The sequence below is a fragment of the Nerophis ophidion genome, linkage group LG25, assembly GCF_033978795.1.
Source record: "Nerophis ophidion isolate RoL-2023_Sa linkage group LG25, RoL_Noph_v1.0, whole genome shotgun sequence".
Taxonomy (NCBI): Eukaryota; Metazoa; Chordata; class Actinopteri; order Syngnathiformes; family Syngnathidae; genus Nerophis; species Nerophis ophidion.
This window is the reverse complement of record NC_084635.1, coordinates 22,518,745-22,544,025: the sequence shown is the minus strand read 5'-3', so window position 1 is coordinate 22,544,025 and position 25,281 is coordinate 22,518,745. Positions and strand designations below refer to the sequence as shown.

At 39.5% G+C, this 25,281-nt stretch overlaps 1 protein-coding gene across 3 annotated transcripts in view; it reads right to left on the bottom strand.

The window, feature by feature from the left end:
- vps33b (VPS33B late endosome and lysosome associated) overlaps positions 1-25,281 on the bottom strand; it is a 47,342-nt gene that overhangs the window by 4,905 nt on the left and 17,156 nt on the right. The window contains exons 1-19 of one of the 3 annotated variants that reach the window (XR_009804210.1): positions 18,018-18,520; positions 13,532-13,612; positions 13,388-13,449; positions 13,240-13,289; positions 11,986-12,053; positions 11,862-11,907; positions 11,682-11,776; positions 9,992-10,096; positions 9,800-9,890; positions 9,637-9,714; positions 5,751-5,821; positions 5,602-5,688; positions 4,799-4,889; positions 4,636-4,710; positions 4,490-4,554; positions 4,360-4,414; positions 4,221-4,267; positions 3,484-3,616; positions 3,318-3,391 (exon numbers count right to left, since the gene is read on the bottom strand). Coding sequence is in view for 2 of the 3 variants with exons in the window: in XM_061886950.1 (XP_061742934.1) it covers positions 3,318-3,391; positions 3,484-3,616; positions 4,221-4,267; positions 4,360-4,414; positions 4,490-4,554; positions 4,636-4,710; positions 4,799-4,889; positions 5,602-5,688; positions 5,751-5,821; positions 9,637-9,714; positions 9,800-9,890; positions 9,992-10,096; positions 11,682-11,776; positions 11,862-11,907; positions 11,986-12,053; positions 13,240-13,289; positions 13,388-13,449; positions 13,532-13,612; positions 18,018-18,113 (1,470 nt within the window). In the remaining variant the exon portion in view is untranslated. Of the gene's footprint in view, positions 1-3,317; positions 3,392-3,483; positions 3,617-4,220; positions 4,268-4,359; positions 4,415-4,489; positions 4,555-4,635; positions 4,711-4,798; positions 4,890-5,601; positions 5,689-5,750; positions 5,822-9,636; positions 9,715-9,799; positions 9,891-9,991; positions 10,097-11,681; positions 11,777-11,861; positions 11,908-11,985; positions 12,054-13,239; positions 13,290-13,387; positions 13,450-13,531; positions 13,613-18,017; positions 18,521-25,281 lie in introns of those variants that run through there. The other 2 variants (XM_061886950.1, XM_061886951.1) reach the window with 2 other exon arrangements.

Here is a 25,281-nt window from a genome sequence, read left to right as displayed (position 1 = left end):
GTGCACAAGGAATACAATTTGATACGTAATTATACATCTAGACATGCTGAGGAGTATGCAAAAACAATTTTAAGAGATCTTTTCTTGCGGCCCAGCCTCACCCAGACTCTGCATCCAGTGGCCCCCAGGTAAATTGAGTTGGAGACCCCTGCTGTACAGTATTTGTTTCGGACATGCTGAGCAAGTTACATTGAGAAACATCACATGGTTTTTATGTCAAAACAGGATTAGGAACAAGCAGAGCTTTAAATTAATGCTAACACTTCTCCACACTTTCTCTAAGACAGATAATTCATACATAACATATGTTATACTGTTATTGTTGACAAAATAATTCAAATGTTTTGGCATTAAAAAGTTTGCCCATTTCTTATGTTTATGTTTCACCGTTTTTTCAATGAGTGGAGAGCATGTGCCGTATCTTTCTCTTTCTCTATGCATGCGATTCCCCACCACTTTGGCACTTAGGTGGTGTCAGAATACACAGCCTAGCAACTTTCTGCCTTTCTGATTGGTCACTTTGAACGCCTACCATCTTCTGTCTCCCGCCATGAGAACCCGCTATTAACGCTGGAATACACTTTCGCGTCACTTTGCTTGCGTCCCCTCTGATGACGTCTTGATTCATTTATAGCTCTGCCATGGGGGCTGGCGCGTTACTCGCAATTCTCTTCCAAAACACCTGCGGGGAATGTCTCCTAAATGAGCAACAGCAGCTGTCGTTAACCCGATATTTACCATCTTGTGAAGTGTGAGCAATGTTAACCATAACATCACCATCTTTGTTGGCACTGGAACTAATCATTCAGAAACACTTGTTTACTTTTATACAACCATTTACTCAAATAAAAGTTCTTGAAAATGGGACTATCAATCCTTAAATGAGTCGCTGCACAGAACGGGCAAATTTTCAACGGCCGTTCTGGACACGGGACAAGAGAGAGTGATGTAATTGAAAATAAACAAAACTTTTAAATAACTACCGGTATTTTAACAACCTGCTGGTGTTAATGTTTAGGTTTATATGTTATTGATGTTCAAAGTTCCCATGTTCGTGAACATACTGTGACTGAAAGAGGATTGACAGGAAATGAAGAAGCGTTGGAGAGGGGGGTTGTAAGCCATTCTGTGGTAGGCACCACTAGTCCCAGGACACTCCAACCCCTGCTGAACGTTGTGTGTGTGAGCGAAAAAGACAAGTCGGAACGAGAAATAATTTCAGAATTGAACCTGTTATTAACACAAGTTTGGCAATAAAAGTTAAAAACAGTTTTGTACTATACGAAAATCAACAAGCTGAGAAATGACACATTCAGTAATAATTTTTAGAGCGCACCGAGATATTAAGTATACAATATCAGTTTGCATGCTATCGCTGTTACTTTATCTCATACAATAATTTGTGCATTTCAAGCACAATTTCTGCTCTCCTGTGCACAAGGATCCTTATAGGCAAAAGCTGACCAATCACAGCACTGCATTTGCGTCGCCGCTGACGCAAAGCTAGAATGTTTGGGAGATGCACGTCAAGGTCTGCAGTAGGATACACAAGGGGAGGAGCAAGACCGCAAGTTACGTGACGCGAGAGTATATACCAGGCTTTAGTGCCAAAAGGGTGGAATGTCACACGTATAGAGAAAAAACACATTGTGAGTGTAAACAGAGTATGCGTATGCACAAAATGAGTAAACGCACGCAGTGTCTTTGATACATGGAAGAATTTTGGCACTGTTCTGACGTATACATCGCCATCAAATTTGGTAAAAATTGGTCAAACTAGAGGAAGGGCTTAATTAATTTTAAATGTAAAGGGTTCACTATTGAGTTTTGTTTTGTTTACGACAGGGGTGTCAAACTCAAATACAGAGTGGGCCAAAATTTAAAACTGAACAAAGCCAAAATAAGTTTTGCATTGAATATTGAACAAGCAAGGCTTATATAACTTTGTATTGGCGTGCAAAATCATCAAGTTTCAAATAATAATTAAAAAAATATAAATGGCACATCAAATAAAATTTTAATAAACATTGAATGCCTCTTTTCTATTTTGCAGCCTTCTGAGTTAAATATCAACATAAACTTTTTTCCACAGGCTAATAATACATTTGAAAATAAATTAACAATAATGAATGAATCAAACATTCAAGCCTTGAAGTAACAAGAGAAAGTGCATGAATAAAATGTTAATTATTGCTCAGTTTGCTACACTGATTTTCTTTAACACTGAATATGGAACAAGCAGCGCTTATATAACTTAATAGTGCAAGATCAATGTTCAAATAAACAAAAGAACATCAATGGTATATGAAATAAAATTTAAACAAAAAATGTAATGCCTCTTTTCTTTTTGCAGACTTCTAAAGTAAATATCAACAATAACTTTTTCCACAGGCTAATACATTTGAAAACTAAATAACAATGAGGTGGGCGGGGTTGGTGGTAGCAGGGGGTGTATATTGTAGCGTCCTGGAAGAGTTAGTGCTGCAAAGGGTTCTGTGTATTTGTTCTGTTGTGTTTATGTTGTGTTACGGTGCAGATGTTCTCCCGAAATGTGTTTGTCATTCTTGTTTGGTGTGGGTTCACAGTGTGACGCACATCTGTAACAGTGTTAAAGTTGTTTATACTGCCACCCTCAGTGTGACCTGTATGGCAGTTGACCCAGTATGCTTGCATTCACTTACGTGTGCTTACGAGCCGCTTACATTATGTGACTGGGTCGGCACGCTGTTTGTATGGAGGAAAAGTGGACGTGACGCCCCCAATATTGTTGTCCGAGTGGAAAGCGGGAAGAATTCCAGAGAATGTTTGTCCCAGGAGATTTTTGGGAAGGGCACTGAACTTCGGGCGTCTCCCGGGAAAATCGGGAGGGTTGGCATGTATGAGTATTAGCGGTGAATGCGGTGTTATAGCGGCACCGCCGCTGTATAGTACCGGCGGGCCAACTCTAATGTTGATTTAATATTGCCTCAAGGGCCAAATGGAATTACACGGCGGGCAAAATTTGGCCCGCGGGCCAGAGTTTGACACCCATGGTTTACAACCTCTAAAATAACACCCTTTATACAAGGCCTGCCATGCTTGCAAACTTTTGTGAGCTTTCATCCCAAATAATACACGAAGAAATACACAAATTCCAGGAAACATAAATAATAATTAACTATATTCATAGCCTTTCAATAGGACCTATGTATCATCATTAACAATGATCAACCAGTGCATGGTTTAATATTGTTGAAATTGGCATACATGATTGCAAGGCCAGGACTTACAACCACCAAAATGACGTTATGAAAGATATAAGATGGATGACAATTTACCAAGTTGAGTTTTCTGCTCAGGGCCCTGAAATGGCTTTTCTTTGCCAGAGAGGAAAACGCATCTGTCAGCTTCCCTGGAGAAGAAACAAGAAAAAAAAATCATGTTAGGTCTCCCTACATAAAACAAATCAGCTGTATCTATTACACAAAAAGGAGTCAACTTCACCTGCAGTTTTATTGTTGACAAGTTTGCCCACTTGGTTCTCCATTACAGTCAGTGTTTCACCCTGCTGCTGCTCCACAAGCAAACCCATCTGCTTGAGGGTGGCGAATGTGAGCAGGTGCTCCGTGCCATAGCTCTGATATGAAAATATGTACCAGAACAGCATTTAAAACATATATAAAACGGAACATTTTTTTCGCAAATTAATGAACTGCATTAGGGGTTGTTGGATTGATCCCAATATCTAATCGTATCGATTGGTAGCATCAGTAACAGATCAATAATAGCATGATGAAACCAATATTTTTCAACTCTTCTATATTTCTCAAAAATATCTGTTTTTTGTTGTGTTTTTTAAATAAATTGTTATATTTCAATGCTGCTAAATTGTTTCCACACCCAGGGAATACGTATGATGAATAATATTGGACAGCAGGCATCTGCAAAACTCTAAATTCAATTGAGAATGTTTTTCAAATTCCAATATTATTACATTAATTTATACTGAATTTAATTTGAGGTTGCAAACAGTAAATATAATTGCAATTTAAATTTGAATTAAAGTAAGTAGAGTTTAAATTCCACGAGAGAAGAGGACTTGATGTATTGGTCGATATAAGCAGGTTCCACTGTACAATGATAAGTCCCCTTTACTTAGGGGATTACATGGGTTTTAGCACTGTCAGTATGACTACTACAATACATGAAACCCAACAAAAGCAGAGCAGACTGAGTCTTACCTGTAAATATTGTGTTTTAAATGACCGGTAGTCCTTTTGCAGGAGCCCTGCAGGTGACGAAAATGTCATCATTTCAATAGATATTTTTTTTAGTTTTCAAAAGTACATAAAACATACACATCAAAACAAGTTATTGTACCATTTTCCGTTAAAGACAGAAGGCAAAGAAGCCTGAGACTTTCTATCATGGAAACCTACAGAAAAGAAACACACAAGGTCAGTTTTGGAGGGGCATGCATACACTATGGACTGTGTTTGAGCAAACCTACTTGGCTGTTGATGTGCTCCTCGATGAAAGAAATGCATTCACGAATATCAAACCCTTCGAGTAAAGCTGTAAGAAAACAAGACTTGAAAATTGTGCCAATGTAAATCCTCCATAGCAACAAAATAGCTGCCATGCAGAGTAACCTACAGTGCTCATACTTTAACAGCTCCTGGAAATCCTGTTTTGTTTTCTTCTTCATTATTGATTCACTTGCACTGATGTCTACGGGAGAGTCGTGTCATCAGAAACAAAGTTGCTTGGAATGAATTACAGTAAGTTTATTGTTGTGATCGAGTATGCCAACACTTACGCAGACTCAGGAGACGATGTTCTTGTTTCAGCCCTTTAAGTTCCTCTGACACAAAGGTCTTCATCTGCTGTATGTCCATCCCTTGACGCTTCTGTGCAATTCCAATAGAAAAGGCTTTAATTAGGGATAGTGCTGATACTCAGGATTGGTATCGCTATGATACTGGCGATATTTATTAAATAAAATTTAAGGGAAAAATGTACCGAACCCCTTCAATCCGATCCTAAAGCCTAAACTATCACCTGAATGTTCATTTCAATGTTGCCCGACATGCAGGCATGTTGAAAGGAATTTAGTTAATTCCTGTTATTTTTGTTTGTTTTTTAACCACTGTTGTTGTTATCAGATTGATATTATTAATCGGTGGACATAGTGACCCCCGCCCCACAAAAAAAAAAACAATTCACAAATCTTTGAATAAATCTCTTGATTTAAACGTTCTTACTTTTCAAGCAGAATTTTAGACCGAGTTTGGAAGTTCAGAAAGTATGGGACTGACCAAACACTTGATTCTAAAATCCCAAAAAAGAATGTGTTCAATCAACTGAAAATAGGAAAATTTGCTTCCAATATCAGAGAACCCATTTAGAGCATATTTTGAAAAGAACGTGACTTTCATGCAAATCGACCAAGGTAACTGAAACTTTGGGAAATAATTGTACATAGATTGAAGTTTAAGGTAAGGAGACATTTGCTGGACTTGTTTAGAATTCAATAACATTTTCATGAGTTCTGTTTTTGGGGTCACATATACAAAGTTGGAAACTCAGTATCAATATGATTATAAATTTGTACAGACTTACATCATATGCTCTCTGGAGATTCCTGGCTTTCTGACTGAGAAAGCCGAAGACATTGGAGAAATGCTCATTTCTAATTTCATTGAAGACCTAAGACACAAACAGAAATTTCAGAAATGCAAAGGAATCTAGAAATTCTGAGGTAGCCCTACCTTATCCTCAGCGTTCAACATGACTTTGACGCTTTTGTCGGAGGAACCATCACTTCCAAAATCCACACAGCCTAAGAAAAAGGACGACATGCAACATCACACAAATATGTGGGCAGAAATGCATATACAGGATTATAAAATCATCTAAAAATATTCAACTTTTTTTAATTTAATATATCGGTAAATATTAAATAAAATCATATAAAGAAATTGTTGTTTTAATTAAAAGTAAATGTATTTTATTTACAATTTTTATGTTTTTAATGCTGACATCTAAATGTAGAATTTCCTACACATATTATTTTTAAGTTATTAAATTACATGTTTTTGTGTAATGTGTCTAAACCAATAGCAACATGTAACATTGTATTTAATATATAATATACATAAATAATATAATTATTTCAATTAAAATACAAATCCTAATGTAATTATTTCATCTTACTTTTAAATATATAACTTGAATTTTTATGTTGAAAATGTGAACTTAAAAAAAAAAAAATATCTATTGAGTTTTTTGTATAAAGTATGTATAAACAAATATTATTTTACATTTTTTTATTGATATCATAAAACATAAAACTCATTGAAATATTTTATTCAATGTATTCATTTAGTTATTATTAATTATGTTGTATGATTAATTAAACATAACTTTTTTGTATGAAGTATGTCTATATTATTGTGACAGAGCTACTAAGATTCCAAACATGTGCAATGTGCAGACTATAAAATTACGTGCACTATTAGACGGGGTGTTGAAGGTGATCTACTAAAACTGTGTGTGCAATTAATAACAAATGCAAAAGTGGTGCAGAGCAACCTATTCAAATTAGATTTTTGCATATACCACTCACTGCACCATGGGTGTTTTGGTATGTTATGGAACATGCAGCACACAACTATAATCTGTGCCACTTTTTCTGGGCTATTAGAAATACTCCAGTGCGATCTAAACAACAGAACCAATTTTTTTTAGCACACCCAGGATGCAGATGTGATATTTTTTGGCACAACACTGGCACTAACTGCGATGCTGCGCAATAAGTTTTTTCAAAGTAAAAAATGTATTTAAAAAGCAAGCAGACGCCAAAATGCCTCCAAATCAGCTCATTAAAGCAGCACTAAGTAATTTTTCATCCATCAATCCATTTTCTACCGCTTGTCTCTTAAGGGGTCGCAGGGTTGCTGGAACCTATCTCAGCTGTATTCAGGCAGAAGGCGGCGTACACCCTGGACAAGTTGCCACCTCATCATGGAGCCAACACAGACAACCTTCATAAAATATTTCATAACTATAAGGAAAATAAACCGACTTTAAAACTACTTTAATGACACATTCCTCGTGGTCTGAGTGGGTCTGTATCGCTTTCACTGGCAGTGAATACTTTTTTGGAGGATGGCAGAAACCCTGCCACACAAAAAACTACAAATGTGTAGACTGCCCTGTGGCATAGTCACTTCCCCCATTTCCCTATTTGTTACAACGGAAGTCGATGTGAACCCTTACGTGTAATTATTGCAATCATGGCCGAAGCTGCAAAACAACAACAACAAAAAAACGTTTTGCCTGAAAAGACAAAAAAAAGGGAGTCAAGGATCATCATTGGCCCGGCTTTCACCTGCTGGCGTGAGCTCAGAGACGAGGAGGGATTTTCGACCAACGCTGCTTTGGCTGTGTTCCTGCTGGACTTGTAATTAATTACCTTTCTATGCTCAAATCGAAATTATAATGCTAATGTTAGTGATCGGAAATTTGTGTGGTAGAAATAAATAGCCACCAGCTTGATAGTTCGCACTTTCAAACTGACACGAGCATCCAAGCAAAAAACTCTGACGTACTGTACAAAAACAATTAAAAAAATCCAATGACTGTAAACTGAAAATATAAAATTTGCAAAAATATGTACTGTGGAAAGATCAGTCATACTGAATCATTGTGATATTATCGTGTCAGTTTGTATGTACGTGACAGTAGTTTCTGATTATTTAAAACACTATACGCTGGTCTTCATGGGAAATATGATCTTCCTTCAGGCTGAACAGTGTCGCTTTGGTCAACTGTCACCACCAAAATCAACCAAAACTGAAAGTTCTTAAGTGTGGCTTTAAGTCATCCAACAGCTCAAAATGCATTGCTTGATAGATGATATGCAAAGTTTTCTTTTAGTTTCTGACAGTCCAGATATGTTGACATTCATCTCTCTCTGTCATGGTCATTACATAATGCCTGCTGTGCAGCTATTCGTGCATAACTGGGAAAGGGCAAAATACAGACACAAAGACAGCGGCCGCAGAAACTTTCAGACCTGATCGACCACATTGCGGGCCCTAAATGATTACATTTGCATCTACTCCTCCCAGTATTGTAGACCTCCTGATAATCATCAAAAATTATGCATATACATGAAGGCAAACACACTTTATGGATTGCGCTTGCTATTTTGTTCATTCTTTGCTCATCCTCTGCGCAGAAGCCTAATAAATCAGCTTGTGTTTCAATACATGCAAACCTTTAGTAGATCAGGCTCTATATGTGTTTAGGCACATCTTGAAGCAAAAATGTTTATAACACCATGAAGCGAACGTGCATAACCAGAACAAGTCGAGGTAAATGTATACTATTTCATATCGATAAATTAATTGGGTATACTAACTAAGCAATAACATGCACAAACCAAAGACAAAACAGTACCAGTGGTGTATATAACAAATTAGTCTTCTTTGAAATAAGAACTTGGTTAACCCAACAACACACTTTTTTAAAGATGCATTTATCGCTCAGGATTTACACATATCCTAAAAAGCCAAATTTCTGATGCAAAATTAGCTTGTTTGGAAAGCTTGCTATCTGCCACTTTGTGCGGATTTTGCCATGTCAAGATTATCACATGGTTAACATTGCAAAGAAATAAATGGTAAACGGTTATCCTTGCATAGCGCTTTTCTACCCATTATTAAGGAGCCCAAAGCACTTTGACAGTATTTTGAAATTCACCCATTCACACACTGATGGCGGGAGCTGCCATGCAAGGCGCTAACCAGTACCCATCAGGAGCAAGGGTGAAGTGTCGTGCCCAAGGACACAACGGACGTGACTAAGATGGTAGAAGGTGGGGATTGAACCAGTACACCTCAGATTGCTGGCACGGCCACTCCCCCAATTCAGCCACGCCTTTGTTGCATAGCATTTTTCTTGTTGATCTAGTTTGTACTAGTCGTGCATGCAACCATGAAGAGGACAATAATCCTCAGGCTTGTATACGCAAAAAGTTTTTTTCACATCTAATAGATTTTTTATGTGTTACGTCCCCTCCTATAAAGATTAAAAATCAACACGTTTATAATAACAACACAGCACACCATACAAGTACGCACGCGGACACACGCACTAATTCTGTCCCACCACGACTCTGGTCATCCAATCCCTAAATTTTGCGTGAACAATCTTGATTCAACAAAATCTAAGAAGAAGAAACATAGCAACAACATAAAAAAAAAAAAAAACAGGCAATATAGAAGAGGACATACGATTGAAGGGAATGATGGTGGTTTTAGGTTACGACTATTTTTGACTGAAAAATACTAAACTTAGAAAAAAAATAAAAAAATAAAAAATGAAGACTGGATAAACACGGACTTTATAATCTACTGAAAAAGCAAGTGGTGGGTTTGTTCTTAACAAAGTAGCCCCAATGCTTTTTCAGATTTTTGATTGGCTACACACAAATGTTTCTCCAACAATCGAGAAAACATCACTATTGACACACCGCAGACCACAGTACAATCTTTTTACAAGATAATCGGGCAAAAAAATCGGGACAAAAACAACCCGATTGTCTTCAGTAGAACACTGAACCATCTTTACAGGTTGCTTGTTACCCACCACATTTGATTCTGAATATATCATCCACAAGTCCTTCGTAAACCACTTGTGAGCACAAGGGCGTGACAAAGTCAACATCTGTAAAAAAAAAAAAAAAAAAACATTGGCAAAATTAGCGGGCAGGGTAACAGTGACACAAATGAGGCGATTGGGATCTTCCCACCTCTGTCAATCAGGAAAACAGTTCCTATTTCACTGTTCTGTGCCTTCTGGTCTCCTTCTTCAACTTTCTCTCTCCATGACTCGTACACCATCTACCAAAAGCCAAAAACGACCACTGTAAGAACGGTCATTTTTGCCTAGTGTAGAAATGTGAAACTGCAATGACATGATAGAAAGGAAAAAACTAATATACCTTTGAACACTTTCCTAATCCGTAAACCTTTGAAAGCGGTCCATAAATGGAGTGTAGGAGGTGTAGAGCGCTGCCAGCTGTCCTCACCCAACGCTGGTCACCAGCCTGGGACACCAAGAGAAAATACAGTTCAAATAAATATATATAATAAAAATAAGACTGGTGACACATCATTTCATTATATTACAATATACATAAAAGTGCTCATTGAGAGAATAGTGTACATTGTATTATATGTGGCATTTTTACATATGGGGCACATGAGCAATTGCCTGCGGGAACACTCTAAGGATGAAGGGGAAAAAAAGAAGATATTTGTTTGCGCTAAGTGCCTGGTGTCCCCAATAAGATTCACAAGGGGATAAAACCAAACCAATGAGAGAAGAGAAGAGATTACTGTCCGAGGTCAACATCTCTGTCAATGAAAAGCAGTCACACATTTGAATTTGAATTAGCGCAAACCAGAGATGTAACAATACATGGTAATAATAATATAACTGTTATTATTAGTTTTAAATCAAAATGATCGAAAAAACGTGAATCATAGCCACATTTTGATAAACTCAAAGACTCGCGCCAGCTTGGTAGTGTAAATGCTAACACGAAAACAGGTGATATTAACGTCTTTCCCCATTAAGAAACGACATACCCCAATTTGAACTTATACAAACACATTAATGTCAGAGCAACTAAGCTATCAATTGTGCACATTAAACCTACAAACTCTGCCCTCTCAGAACAGTGATCAACAAATAGGAATATGACACAAAAGTGTTTTAAGGTGCGTTTAAGGACAGAGTAAGACACCACAAGGCCAGAACAGTCTTATCAGTGAAGCATGAGAAACATTAAAAGATACAAAATTGCGGGATTCCTAAGAGTGGTCCAATTATTGTATTTCTTTTTTATCTAAACATTTCACTGTGTGTATAAGTAATTTTTGACTGCATTCAATAAAACTGTGATAATAATGATAAACGTGACAATTTTTGTCACAATGACCGTAGTATGAAATTTTCATATCATTACATGGCTAGAATTAATGCAACCTCGCAAATCCTTTGAGACAGTCGCGGTTATAGGCATGTATGCTATTTACGAGCACACAGGGCACAATTGATAAAGGTTGCATGGGCGACAGTTGTGCTGTTAAGTGTTTTTGTGTCTTATCACTGAAGTTGTGGTTAAAACAAAGAGGCTCTCAAAAAGTTTGGATATCTCCTGGAATTCAGCACAGTAGTTTGTGTTCTATGTGGTGCATTTATTAAACTGTGGCCTTTATCGTCACACACAGCATTAGCATTTAGTACCAAGGCTGACTTGAAAGAAGAAGGGGAAAACTATACATCTATCTTCGGCAGCGTCTAAGAAAGTTATACTTAAGTTTGACTTAGTTTTCAATGGTGTGCTAAAGTGTTAAATCTTATCGCTTGACTAAAAACAACAATAGAATTAAAGACATAGACATGCGAAAACTGTGGACTTTCTAATAGTGGCTTTTGTTGAGCTGTGTGGGAAATTAGCACCCTTCTGTGGTTTGGGGCTGGAAAGTGGGGATGAAAAGCGGTCTTGCCAAGGGCACCATTGAAGTTTAAACCACTAGAATGATCAGTTCACAGACATGAAAATGCAGCTCTAATTTAGTGTTATTTAAATCCTTAATGAAAAAATAATAGTGTTTCTTACATACCACAAAGTTGTCCTGAAAAAATTCTGGGAGCTCCAAACTAATAACGTCATTGTCCAGAGGAAGCAGGTAGAAGGCCCATTCATCCATTGTCACGTCTGTTGAAAAAATAAATTACACTTTTACCTTAACTGACTCTGGTGAGCAGAACTGAAAACAAAGAGGAGCAAGGACACCCCCTACCTCCGTAAACGCCCTGCTCCTCAAAAATCGTCTCACATGCATAAAACTGGAGGACAAGACAGACAGCAGACTAAAACAACTTGAACCAGATAAAATCAAAGTTTACAGCTCAAAATATAATTACCTTCTGTGGGGTAAATATAACTTTGTATCTTCTACATTTCCCAGATGCTTTATCGGCATTGATCACATCTGAAGGGAGAAAGTATCAGAAAACAAAACAAACAAAAGATTTGACAAGAAATCATTTTATATCTTCTTAGTTGGCATTAAGTGATGCTGAGGCCTTGGTCCAGCAGTAGATTATTAATGGTTCATGATGATGATGATAAAGAAGAAATTAAACAAAAAAAATCATGTTTACAGCTCACACAAAAGAGTGAGTCTCTTAACTTTTCAGTGGGGTAACATTAAGCAGATGAACTCCATCCACAATGTCATGATGGAAGAGTATTCCCAATACAACCGGTGCCGTGCTGCGGAATTCCATGCTGAGGGGTTTTAAACATGTTATATCATGATATTTTTTTCTACATTTAAAACACTTCCTTGTAGTTTATATAACATGTAAAGGTGGTTCTCTGATTAAAATTTTGCGTAGATTATGTTTTACAGAACATCTTCAAACCGCTTTGACGGTCTCATAAGGATGTGTCGTTTTGTGGGCACTCTTTACGTGCCTCCACTTCGACTGCGTCTGCTCCCCGTCAGCCATGTTGTAGTTTTAAGGGCTTCCATAGCGAGTCTACTGACAGATGTAAGTTCGAACTATATGCTACTTTGTAACAGAAATGGCAACAGCTGAGGATGAATGTGCACGAGACAGTCTGCCCCACAACAAGACAATAAGGAAAAAAACTGCAATGTCAGACTATTTGGGTAAATGACTACCATTAATGGAGATATCCACAGACGTCACTATCGGGAAAAATGTCACAAAAAGGGCAAATTCCAAATAGCTTGTTTGGAGGAAATATTAAGGAAGGCAAGATTTTTTAAATAAATATCTCTGCCATGATTTGATTTCAAATTTTTTGGACTTATCCAGATTCCAAAACACAGCAACAGGTACCAATAGGTGAGAAAAGTCGGCTTTGTATAAGGCAGTGCTTGATAACAATGGCGTTCACACTAAATATTCACACAAAGGACACAATTAGAACATGTTCACTGTGTGGTGGACTCATTTGCGTCGTCAGCTATTTAGACGATAATGGCTGTTGTGTGTTACTGCTTTATAAAAACCGTGCACAAACTATTCTATGTTTTAGCCAATTTACAATTGTACAGTTGCTGAAACATGACGAGGAGGAGAAAATATTATAAGCTGAATTTTAAACAAATATTTACTGGTATGTTTAAAAAGAGAATTACATACCGCAAATCCACTTCACAGTTTGTATTCTTGGTCGGATCAGAAAACAAAGCCTGTGAGCAAAGAAACAAAAGCCATATTGTCAGACATGTTGCGCTATGTTGGAATATGTTTAACGTGTGTGTGCGTATTAGGTAAAAAGAGTACTCACTGATCTGACGTGCTAAAAATAGGCTTATTTTCTACTTTGTAAAGTTTGTCAACGTCGTGTTGCTGTTGAAATAATAAGAAAATAAAAATGTAAGCTGTGATTCGTTATTGAAGAGATTACTTTGCGACATCTGACCAGAGTCACCTTTAAAATGGAAACGTTGCTGATACGATCCAGGGGGCTCATCAAGTCTGCCTCAATAAAAAGGTCCTTCTTTCCTGGAAGCTGCATAGAATTGGTATAAGGTTATAATAAAGACTCGAAACACTGTTTATTTACTGTTAGTCTAAAAAAGAGGCAAAATAAATTACAAGGGGGAAAACTTTAAAAATACAGGCGTATCTAAATAATCTAGAATATGATGCAAAATATTTTGGATTTCAGGAGTCTTTCCCATAAATTAATTTATTTGTGGCGACCTCACCTACCACAGACACAGTTGGAGTACCACAGAGTTGAGTTGAGTGGAGTTGAGTTTGAGTTTATTTTGAACATGCAAGCATGTAACATGATACATCATGTTGTTTTATATTGTATAGTTTGGGGACCACTATTTTAGCTCGTTGCCAATGATGCAAAAGAGTCGATGACGTCATCTAGCCGCAAGTACATGGCAGGCCCGTGAGAAATGTCTGAAGTTCATCCATCCATTTCCTACCGCTTGTCCCTTTCGGGGTCGCGGGGGGTGCTGGAACCTATTTCAGCTGCATTCAGGCGGGAGGCGGAGTACACCCTGGACAAGTTGCCCCATCATCACGGGGCCAACACAGATAGACAGACAACATCCACGCTCACATTCAAACACTAGGGCCAATTTAGTTTTGCCAATCAACCTATCCCCAGGTGCATGTCTTTGGACAGATCTGGTCAAACTAAAGCCCGGGGGCCACATGCGGATCGTTAAGCTTTTCAATCTGGCCCGCCGGACATTGCCAGATAATTTTTTTTACATCTTTAAAATGGAAAGTGTGGCTGCCATTATGATTTGCAGTGATGTTTTCTAATGACCGTAAGTCTTGAACTATACAAAGTATTTCAATGTTTGGAATCTGCGCTTTTGCGTGATATACTCGTTACTATGGTAATTTAATTAGTTACTATGGTAATATATTTAGTTACTATGGTAATGTAAGTCACAGCAGCTCAGACGAGGCACCAAGCAGTGTGGGTGGGAAGCGTTTCCACAGAGTGTTTCCAGAGCGGTCAGCCTGAAATGTGGGTGTCAGAGACAGACACCGAAGGAGATTTTTACAACAAAGTTCTAAAGCTTAGTGATATATCAGATTATAGGTGGGGTTTTTTTACCCTTCACGTTCATATTTAGCTTTGTTTGTTGCATTTCACATGATTGTAAAGTATGTCGATCGAGCGGCTGAATGACATTCATATGTTGTCAATATTCAGTGTTTTATCGTTCATAGTTTATATTGTAAATCCCACATTCTTTATTATCATGTACATTCTGGGTGTCTCATTCAGTGAAAAAAAATGTTCATTCCATTCCGTTTAAGCCGGTCTGTCATAAGGGTTTTAGCATTCAATCAGACATTATTGTGAAGCTTTTTACTAGTGTTCCTAAAATTAGATACACCGGCCCCCAGACACATTATTTTTCTCTAAATATGGCCCCTCGAGTCAAAATAATTGCCCAGGTCTGTCTTTGGAGGTGGGAAGAAGCCGGAGTACGCGGAGGGAACCCACGCAGTCACGGGGAGAACATGCAAACTCCACACAGAAAGATCCCGAGCCCGGGATTGAACCCAGGACCTTCAATTCAGACCAAATAAAACTTACACTTTTTCCATCCATCGATTTTCTACCTTTTAAACTTTTTAAAACTATTCTAATTGACGGAGATGCTCCTTTAAAAAAATATGGCGGATGTGCTGTGATTTTATTCTGTCAGCTTTCAGCAGTTTATTTACTTTACCTGATATAAAAATTAACCTAGACCCCCTCCCACTGGAGCCAGAAACATCATGTATCCAATTAAGTTGTGCTCGGAAAATCTCCAGCGATTGATTGATTGATTGAAACTTTTATTAGTAGACTGCACAGTACAGTACATATTCCGTACAATTGACCACTAGTCGTCTGCCTCACAATACGAAGGTCCTGAGTAGTCCCGGGTTCAATCCCGGGCTCAGGATCTTTCTGTGTGGAGTTTGCATGTTCTCCCCGTGACTGCGTGGGTTCCCTCCGGGTACTCTGGTTTCCTCCCACTTCCAAAGACATGCACCTGGGGATAGGTTGATTGGCAACACTAAATGGTCCCTACTGTGTGAATGTGAGTGTGAATGTTGTCTATCTGTGTTGGGACTGCGATGAGATGGCGACTTGTCCAGGGTGTACGCCGCCTTCCGGACGATTGTAGTTGAGATAGACACAGCGACCCCCACAACCACAAAAGGGAATAAGCGGTAGAAAATTGATTGATGGATGGATAGATGGATGACCACTAAATGGTAACACCCCGAGTAAGTTCTTCAACTTGTTTCAGTTGGGGTCCACGTTATTCAATTCATGGTACATGGTACAATTCATGGTACGACCCCCCGCAACCCCAAAAGGGACAAGTGGTAAAAATGGAGGAATGGATGGAAAACGTTCTCCCCGGGACTGCGTGGGTTCCCTCCGGGTACTCCGGCTTCCTCCCACCTCCAAAAACATGCACCTGGGTATAGGTTGATTGGCAACACTAAATTGGACCTATTGTGTGAATGTGAGTGTGAATGTTGTCTATCTGTGTTGGCCCTGCGATGAGGTGGCGACTTGTCCAGGGCGTACACCGCCTTCCGCCCGATTGTACCTGAGATAGACACCAGCGCCCCCCGCGACCCCAAAGGGAATAAGCGGTAGAAATTGGATAGATGAATGGTTGTATTAGTGTTCCTAAAAATAGATACACCGGACCCAAGGCACATTTTTTTCTCTAAATATGGCCCCTCGAGTCAAAATAATTGCCCAGGCCTGTCTTTGGAGGTGGGAGGAAGCCATAGTACCCGGAGGGAACCCACGCAGTCACGGGGAGAACATGCAAACTCCACAAAGAAAGATCCAGAGCCCGGGATTGAACTCAGGACCTTCAATTCAAACTAAATAAAAAGTTACACTTTTTCCATCTATCCATTTTCTACCTTTTTAACGCTATTCTAATTCACAGAGATGCACATTTAAAAAAACATTGATGGATGTGCTGTTATTTTATTGTGTCAGCTTTCAGCGGTTTATCTACTTTTTCTGATGTAAAAATATACCCAGACCCCCTCCCGCTGGAGCCATTTAAGTTTTTGCCCGGAAAATCTGCAGGGATTGACTGATTGATCCATCCATCCATTTTCTACCGCTTGTCCCTTTCGGGATCGCGGGGGCTCGCTGGAGCCTATCTCAGCTGCATTTGGGCGGAAGGCGGCGTACACCCTGGACAAGTCGCCATCTCATCGCAGGCCGGCCAACACAAGACAGACAACATTCACACTCACATTCACACACTAGGGGAGGAAGCCGGAGTACCCGGAGGGAACCCACGCAGTCACGGCGAGAACTTGCAAACTCTACACAGAAAGATCCCGAGCTCGGGATTGAACCCAGGACTGCTCAGGACCTTCGTATTCTGAGGCAGATGCACTAACCCCTCTTCCATCGTGCTGCCCTTGATTGATTGATAGATTACAACTTTTATTAGTAGATTGCACGTTACATATTCCATACAATTGACCAATAAATGGTAACACCCGAATAAGTTTTTCAACTTGTTTCAGTCGGGGTCCACGTTATTCAATTCATGGTCCATCCATCCATCCATCTTCTTCCCCTTATCCGAGGTCGGGTCGCGGGGGCAGCAGCCTAAGCAGGGAAGCCCAGACTTCCCTCTCCCCAGCCACTTCGTCCAGCTCTTCCCGGGGGATCCCGAGGCGTTCCCAGGCCAGCCGGGACACATAGTTTTCCCAACGTGTCCTGGGTCTTCCCCGTGGCCTCCTACCGGTTGGACGTGCCCTAAACACCTCCCTAGGGAGGCGTTCGGGTGGCATCCTGACCAGATGCCCGAACCACCTCATCTGGCTCCTCTCGATGTGGAGGAGCATCGGCTTTACTTTGAGCTCCTCCCGGATGACTGAGCTTCTCACCCTATCTCTAAGGGAGAGACCCGCCACCCGGCGGAGGAAACTCATTTCGGCCGCTTGTACCCGTGATCTTATCCTTTCGGTCATAACCCAAAGCTCATGCCCATAGGTGAGGATGGGAACGTAGATCGACCGGTAAATTGAGAGCTTTGCCTTCCGGCTCAGCTCCTTCTTCACCACAACGGATCGGTACAACGTTCGCATTACCGAGGACGCCGCACCGATCCGCCTGTCGATCTCACGATCCACTCTTCCCCTACTCATGAACAAGACTCCTAGGTACTTGAACTCCTCCACTTGGGGCAGGGTCTCCTCTCCAACCCGGAGATGGCACTCCACCCTTTTCCGGGAGAGAACCATGGACTTCAATCCATGCTACATGGTACAATTCATGGTACGACCCCCCGCGACCTCAAAAGGGACAAGAGGTAAAAAATGGATGGCTGGATGAAAAAACGACAAAATATCACCAGAACAACATTACACGGTAGTCGGTTTGTCATTACCTGTTCGAGAAGGTAGATGAGCTGATCTCTGGCCAGCCTTTTGAGCAGAGAAAAGTCAGGCAGCTCCGGTGAATCTTTGCTGGTGCTGCACGCCATTGTGCTTCTATTACCTCAACCTTAGTGCGCTGAAAGCTAATATTGCTTTTTTGAGCGTTAGCGACATTAGCTAAGTTCTAAACCTTAACATAGTGCTTATATTATCTCAACCTTAGTGCGCTGACAACGAAGAAGTAAATATATGAAAGCTAATATTGCTTTTTTGAGCGTTAGCAACATTAGCTATATGCTAAAAACATTGACCAGAAATCACACAGGCCTTAAGTTCATAAGCGCCTGGCTTTCCCATGTCAAGGCCGCCAAGTGAAGGTGATAATAGATATATATGTATATATATAGTAAAATATTAATGTATAAAGTAGTCAGGCTGTTTGGGGAATGAGAGAATGAAGCGCTTTTGACAGCCGTCAGGGGCGGGTCCTTATCCTTCTTCCGCTTTTTCTTCTTCTTCGTTGGTTTCTTTCTTTTTTTTCTTTTTTTTAATGAACAACAAACATCCATTAATCCATCCTTCCATCCATTTTCTACCGCTTATTCCCTTTTTGGGGTCGCAGGGGGCTCTGGCGCCTATCTCAGCTACAATCGGGCGAAAGGCGGGTTACAATTTGGACAAGTCGCCACCTCATCACGGACAAACTTCCATCCATCCATCCATTTCCTACCGCTTGTCCCGTTCGGGGTCCCGTGGGGTGCTGGAGCCTATCTCAGCTACAAAACACATCTATTCCGGACTGCTTATTCTTTGTAATCATCTTATTTTATCTAGTCTGACCATATTCTGAAATCCCAAAAAGAGGACACACATATGCGTGCCAAGGCCGGGACTCGGTGAAAATGATAGTCGAACTTGCTTTATAAATAATATGTTCATTTAAATAAAGCATTTTTTCTCCTATGTTGACAACAGTGTTGGCGCTAGGAACTTTTAAAAATGGGCTCCCAGGGACCCCATCAAGTCATAAAAATGGGGTCCCTTAGTAAATTTTTAGGATACCACTTTTTTGTAGGCGTTTTGAAAAAAAAAAGATAAACGTGTTAAGTGTTGTACTGTTGTACGCCCTTACTCATTGTGTCCATTAGAGGGCAGTGTTTACCTCTGTGTTACCTGATACCTATGTTTCCTGTTCCGGAGTGATGAGTTCAATCTGTGTGTCTAGCGGCAGCATATTTACGATGCTGCCGATACAATAAATATATCTACAAGACCAAAGGCAAAGTGTGTCTCATGAGAGTTTGGCTACATCTCCACCGCAACGCACGATGCTCATCAGGTTATGGGCCCAGTAACGCAAGTCTAGAGCAACAACAAGGTAACAGAAGTAAGAAGAACTGTTAGCCAGGAGAAGCTACTAGGCGAGCTCGGATAAAGATGGCGCCGAGAGAACCCCGCGAAAATTGAGGACTCTACAAGCCACAGCCTGAGCAACATTTTGGAGATAGCAAACTATAAAAATAATACAAGTGAAAATGGCCGGAGCAGGAATGCTACAACTGCAGATTGTCTTCGATGGAACAGAAGATAAGTATGATTTATGGGAAACAAGATTCCTCAGCCGTTTACACATCATGAAGCTAAAAGACACCATTTTGAGAGAGCCCACTGGCGAGGCTGCCATAGCGGCAGATCCAGCGAAGAATGCCGATTGTTATGCTCAACTAGTGAACGCACTAGATGATAAGAGCCTATCATTGATAAGACATGACGCCGCCGATGCTGGTTAGAAAGCGCTCTGAAAGGGTTACCCAAGGAGACGTCGGGAGGAACGGTCACAGTGACGCACAAACAGCTGACAGATTTTCATAAACAAGTCACGAGTGCTGATGAATGTAAACAAGTGTGTTGGGCCATCAGAGAGTTCACCAGATTATTCCGGTAAAGTCTTCGGGGAATCAGAGGCGACAGCAGAAGCTGGAACTACAAAAATTAATGGGGGTGGTAAGAGGTATGAAAATCAGAGGGAGAGCGGCCAGACCAACACAGCTGTGTGAAATATGTGTAAAGGGTAAATTCACACAGACAAGAAATAGAGAACCAGACAGAAAGGCTACACAGCCCCTACAACTGGTACATACAGATTTAGCCGGTCCTATGAGAACCCCAAGCTTAGAAGGTCACAAATATGCACAATCCTTCACGGATGACTATTCAGGTGCTATGACTGTATATTTTCTCAAATGCAAAAGTGATGCAGTACACGCTACAGAAAGGTTCTTAGCAGACTCCGCCCCTTTTGGGGAAGTTAAATGTCTACGTACAGATAATGGTACTGAATTTACGAGCAAGGAATTCAGAGCACTGCTAACCAAAAATAAGATTAAGCACGAGACATCTGCACCCTATTCGCCGCACCAAAATGGCACGGCAGAGAGAAGTTGGAGAACCCTCTATGAGATGGGCAGGTGTATGCTTTTTGACAGTGAACTACCAGACAAAATGTGGAATTATGCTGTACAGACAGCTGCCTATGTGCGAAATAGATGTTACAGTAAACGCACAAAGAAAACACCTTATGAGATGCTCACAGGCAAGAGGCCAGACATGTCCAAACTTCAAAAATTTGGAACGGTGTGTTTTGCATACACGCAGGAGAAAGGGAAGTTAGATCCTAGATGTGAGCAGGGTCGTTTTATCGGGTACGACAAGAACAGCCCAGCTTATCTTGTGTATTATCCAGACATAGAAACAGTCCAAAAACACAGGCTAGTGAAATTTACAAACAAGACAGTCAACGAAAAAGAAACACAAACACATGGGCCACACACTGAGTATCAGGACAGAGAGGTAAACCCCAGGTTCCTTGACAGTGAGGAAAATAATGATGAAAAAATGGGAAACGCATCAGGTCAAAGTGTTAAAGATGATGTTTCTGTTTCAGAGATTGAAGGTGAACAGTCTAGCGCTGGGGGTCAGGAAAGAAAGAACCCACCTAGAGTTAGGAGAAGGCCTGTGCGCCTACAGGAATATCACATGGAAGACACAGCAGACATGCTGGTAACTAGTGTAGACTCGTGTTATAGAGCAGTTTGCGACATACCACAAAATTACCAGGATGCCATACGATCAACCAGGTCACAGCAATGGATAAATGCAATGAATGACGAAATGCAGTCACTAAAAGAGAATGATACATTCAAAATCACTCAGTTACCACCAGGCAAAAAGGCAGTGGGGGGTAGATGGGTATATACACTCAAAAGTAATACAGATGGGTCAGATAAGTGTAAAGCAAGATTTGTTGCAAAAGGTTATAGCCAGAAACAAGGCATCGATTATGAGGAAACATTCTCGCCTACTGCTGACATGACAACAGTCAGAGTAATCATGCAAAAAGCAGTGCAGGAAGATCTAGTTTTACATCAAATGGATGTGAAAACCGCATACCTACACGCACCAATTGACTGTGAGATTTATCTCGAACAACCTGAAGGTTATGAGAAAAAGTCAAAAACAGGAGAGAAGCTAGTATGCAAATTAGAGAAGTCCTTATATGGTCTCAAGCAGTCAGGTCGAAACTGGAATTCTCTGTTGCATGCATATCTCACTGAAAACGGTTTTGATCAAAATCTTGCTGATAACTGCCAATACACAAGGGAAACAGAAAATGAAAAAGTGATATTGATTGTGTGGGTTGATGATCTGATAATTGCTGCTAACAATGAGGAGGTTGTGAAAAATGTCAAAGTGATTCTCACTGAGAGATTTAAAATGAAAGACCTGGGGAAGTTAAACAATTTTCTAGGGATTGATTTTAAACAGTCAGAGGACCAAGTCACAATGTCACAACACAAGTATGTAAACAAAATCCTCTCCAGATTTGGGATGCAAGATTGTAAGGCCAGAGAGACCCCATGCGAGTCAAAACTCGAGTACACAGAAAATGCTGTAAAAATGGAAGAATCAAAGATCTATCGAGAGGCAGTGGGAAGTTTGATCTATTTGGCTACTTGCACTAGACCAGATTTAAGTTATGTGGTCAGTAAACTTTCCCAGCATTTTGCTGAGCCAAGTGAGGAACATTGGAACACTGTAAAGCATGTTTTCAGGTATCTTAAAGGTACAACAGACCGTGGGTTATGTTTTAAAAGGGATGACACAGGTGAACTTGGTCTAATAGTCCACAGCGATGCTGACTGGGCATCTGAGGTCACAGACAGACGTAGCACCACAGGGTACTGTGCCAGTTTAAGTGAGAAAAGTGCACTAATTTCATGGAAAAGTCAAAAGCAACCAACTGTTGTACTGTCTACCTGCGAGGCAGAATACATGGCCTTAGCGTCAGCCATACAGGAGTGTATGTATTTACAACAGTTACTCAAGGGTATTGATAAGTGTCAGTATGCACAAACCAAGGTTTACGATGACAACCAGGGAGCTATAGCACTAGCTAGAAATCCAGTAAACCGACAAAGGTGCAAACATATTGATATAAGGTATCATTTCATTCGTGAAACTGTGAACAGTGGGAGAATATGTTTGGATTATTGTTCTACTGACAACATGATTGCTGACTTGACAAAACCAGCCACTAAGCTAAAACTGAAGATGTTTGCAAAGTATTTGTTTGGCACTTAGAGTGCAAGAAAAGCATATTGTGTGCCAAAATGTGTTGTTGTTGTTTTATTTTCTATGAAAATTAATGTATCACAATAAGCTAAGAGCGAGAGGGGGTGTTAAGTGTTGTACTGTTGTACGCCCTTACTCATTGTGTCCATTAGAGGGCAGTGTTTACCTCTGTGTTACCTGACACCTATGTTTCCTGTTCCGGAGTGATGAGTTCAATCTGTGTGTCTAGCGGCAGCATATTTACGATGCTGCCGATACAATAAATATATCTACAAGACCAAAGGCAAAGTGTGTCTCATGAGAGTTTGGCTACATCTCCACCGCAACGCACGATGCTCATCAAAACGTATGGATTATCCTGTTATATCTAACATTCCATGTTGTGTTTCGGAAAAAGGTTGTCATAAACGTTACTTCATCCATTAAAAAAATAATTAAAAAAGAAAACAAATTTGTATGCATATGTAAATGTATTCAGTTATAAACATTCATTCACTTTCTTCTTTTCTTCATGGATCTGAACTTTACCTCTGCTGGTTGTTGTTTCTGTTTTTATCTAATAAGTTGTAGGTGTATTTATTTCAGTATAAAAGTGTTTTGCTTGGGTCATGAAATGATGATAATGGTGTGCCAGGGCATACATACATTTTATATTTAACACTAAAATCTCTGGAGTCTACATCAACTTCTTATCCATCCCTCATTTCAAAATGTTTTAGTTCTTTTTACGTTGTTTGTTTTCCGCCCTTTTTTTGTAAAAAAAAAAAATTACGTTTTCAATGGCAAACGCACAAAATATGCAAAATCTTCCACCAAAAATATTTTTCAAAGTGGAATATTTGATGTGATGTAATGGGAACCTTGGATAGGTTAATAATTCACAATAACATTGATTTTGATTCAATATTATGTTTAGAGCAATGATATCAGTCAACATTGCAACTTTTTGTAAATTACACTTCACCTTTAAGCTTTTTTTTCACTTTTGTTATGTTTTTGTTTATTTTAATAGTATTTTTAGAATGTGCCATGGGCCTTTAAAACATTAGCTGCGGGCCGCAAATGGCCTCCGGGGCACACTTTTGACACCCCTAGTTCTGATAAATATATCATAAAAAGCGGAGCCTGGCGACGCATGCGCGTTTATCATAACTCTCCTGCTCTCTCTGTCCCTCCCTCACGAATGCTGCTGCGTGCGCGCACACTTGCACAATTTCTTTTTAACCCCTTCTTAACCTTTGTACATCGAAAATACCGTCCACGCAACCCTAACTCAAAATACCAGACTTTTGAGGCATTTAAGAAATTCCGCCCGGACAGCCCCCGCAAAAGAGGACATGTCCGGGGGAAAAGAGGACGTATGGTCAGTCTAATCTTATCTATCTTTGTTGTTGTTATTATTGTTGTTTTTATACAATTTGATTTTATTGTTTTGATTTTGTACGGTGTCCTTGAGTGCGCAGAAAGGCGCCTTATAAATACAATTTATTATTATTAGTATTCGGGCAGAAGGCAGGGTACATCCTGGACAAGTCGTCAGTAGGTAAATTGAGTTTGAGACCCCTGCTTTAAACTCAAACAAGTTGGTTCCTCTAACTCAGTGGTTCTCAACCTTTTTTCAGTGATGTACCCCCTGTGAACATTTTTTTATTTCAAGTACCCTCTAATCAGAACAAAGCATTTTTGGTTGAAAAAAAGAGATCTAGAAGTAAAATACAGCACTAGGTCATCAGTTTCTGATTTATTAAATTGTATAAACTGTGCAAAATATTGCTCATTTGTAGTGGTCTTTCTTGAACTATTTGGAAAAACAGTTATAAAAATAACAAAAAACTTGTTGAAAAATAAACAAGTGATTCAATTATAAATGAATATTTCTATACATAGAAGTAATCATCAACTTAAAGGGCCCTCTTTGGGGATTGTAATAGAGATCCATCTGGATTCCTGAACTTAATTCTAAACATTTCTTCACAAAAAAATACATCTTTAACATCAATATTTATGGAACATGTCCACAAAAAATCTAGCTGTCAACACTGAATACTGCATTGTTGTATTTCTTTTCACATTTTATGACCTTACATTCATATTTTGTTGAAGTATTATTCAATAAATATATTTATAAAGGATTTTTGAATTGTTGCTATTTTTAGAATATATTTGAAAAATCTCACGTACCCCTTGGCATACTTTCAAGTACCCCCAGGGGTAGGCATACCCCCATTTGAGAACCACTGCTCTAACTCAATGGTTCTCAACCTTTTTTCAGTGATGTACCCCCTGTGAACATGTTTTTAATTCAAGTACCCCCTAATCAGAGCAAAGCATTTTTGGTTGAAAAAAGAGATCAAGAAGTAAAATACAGCACTATGTCATCAGTTTCTGGTTTATTAAATTGTATTGCTCATTTGTAGTGGTCTTTCTTGAACTATTTGGAAAAAAAGATATACAAATAACTAAAAACTTGTTGAAAAGTAAACAAGTGATTCAATTATTAATAAAAAAATTCTACACATAGAAGTAATCATCAACTTAAAGGCACACAGTCTGAGAGTTTATATATCAATGATGAAATATTAACATTGCAACACATGCCAATACGGCCGGTTTAGTTTACTAAATTACAATTTTAAATTTCCC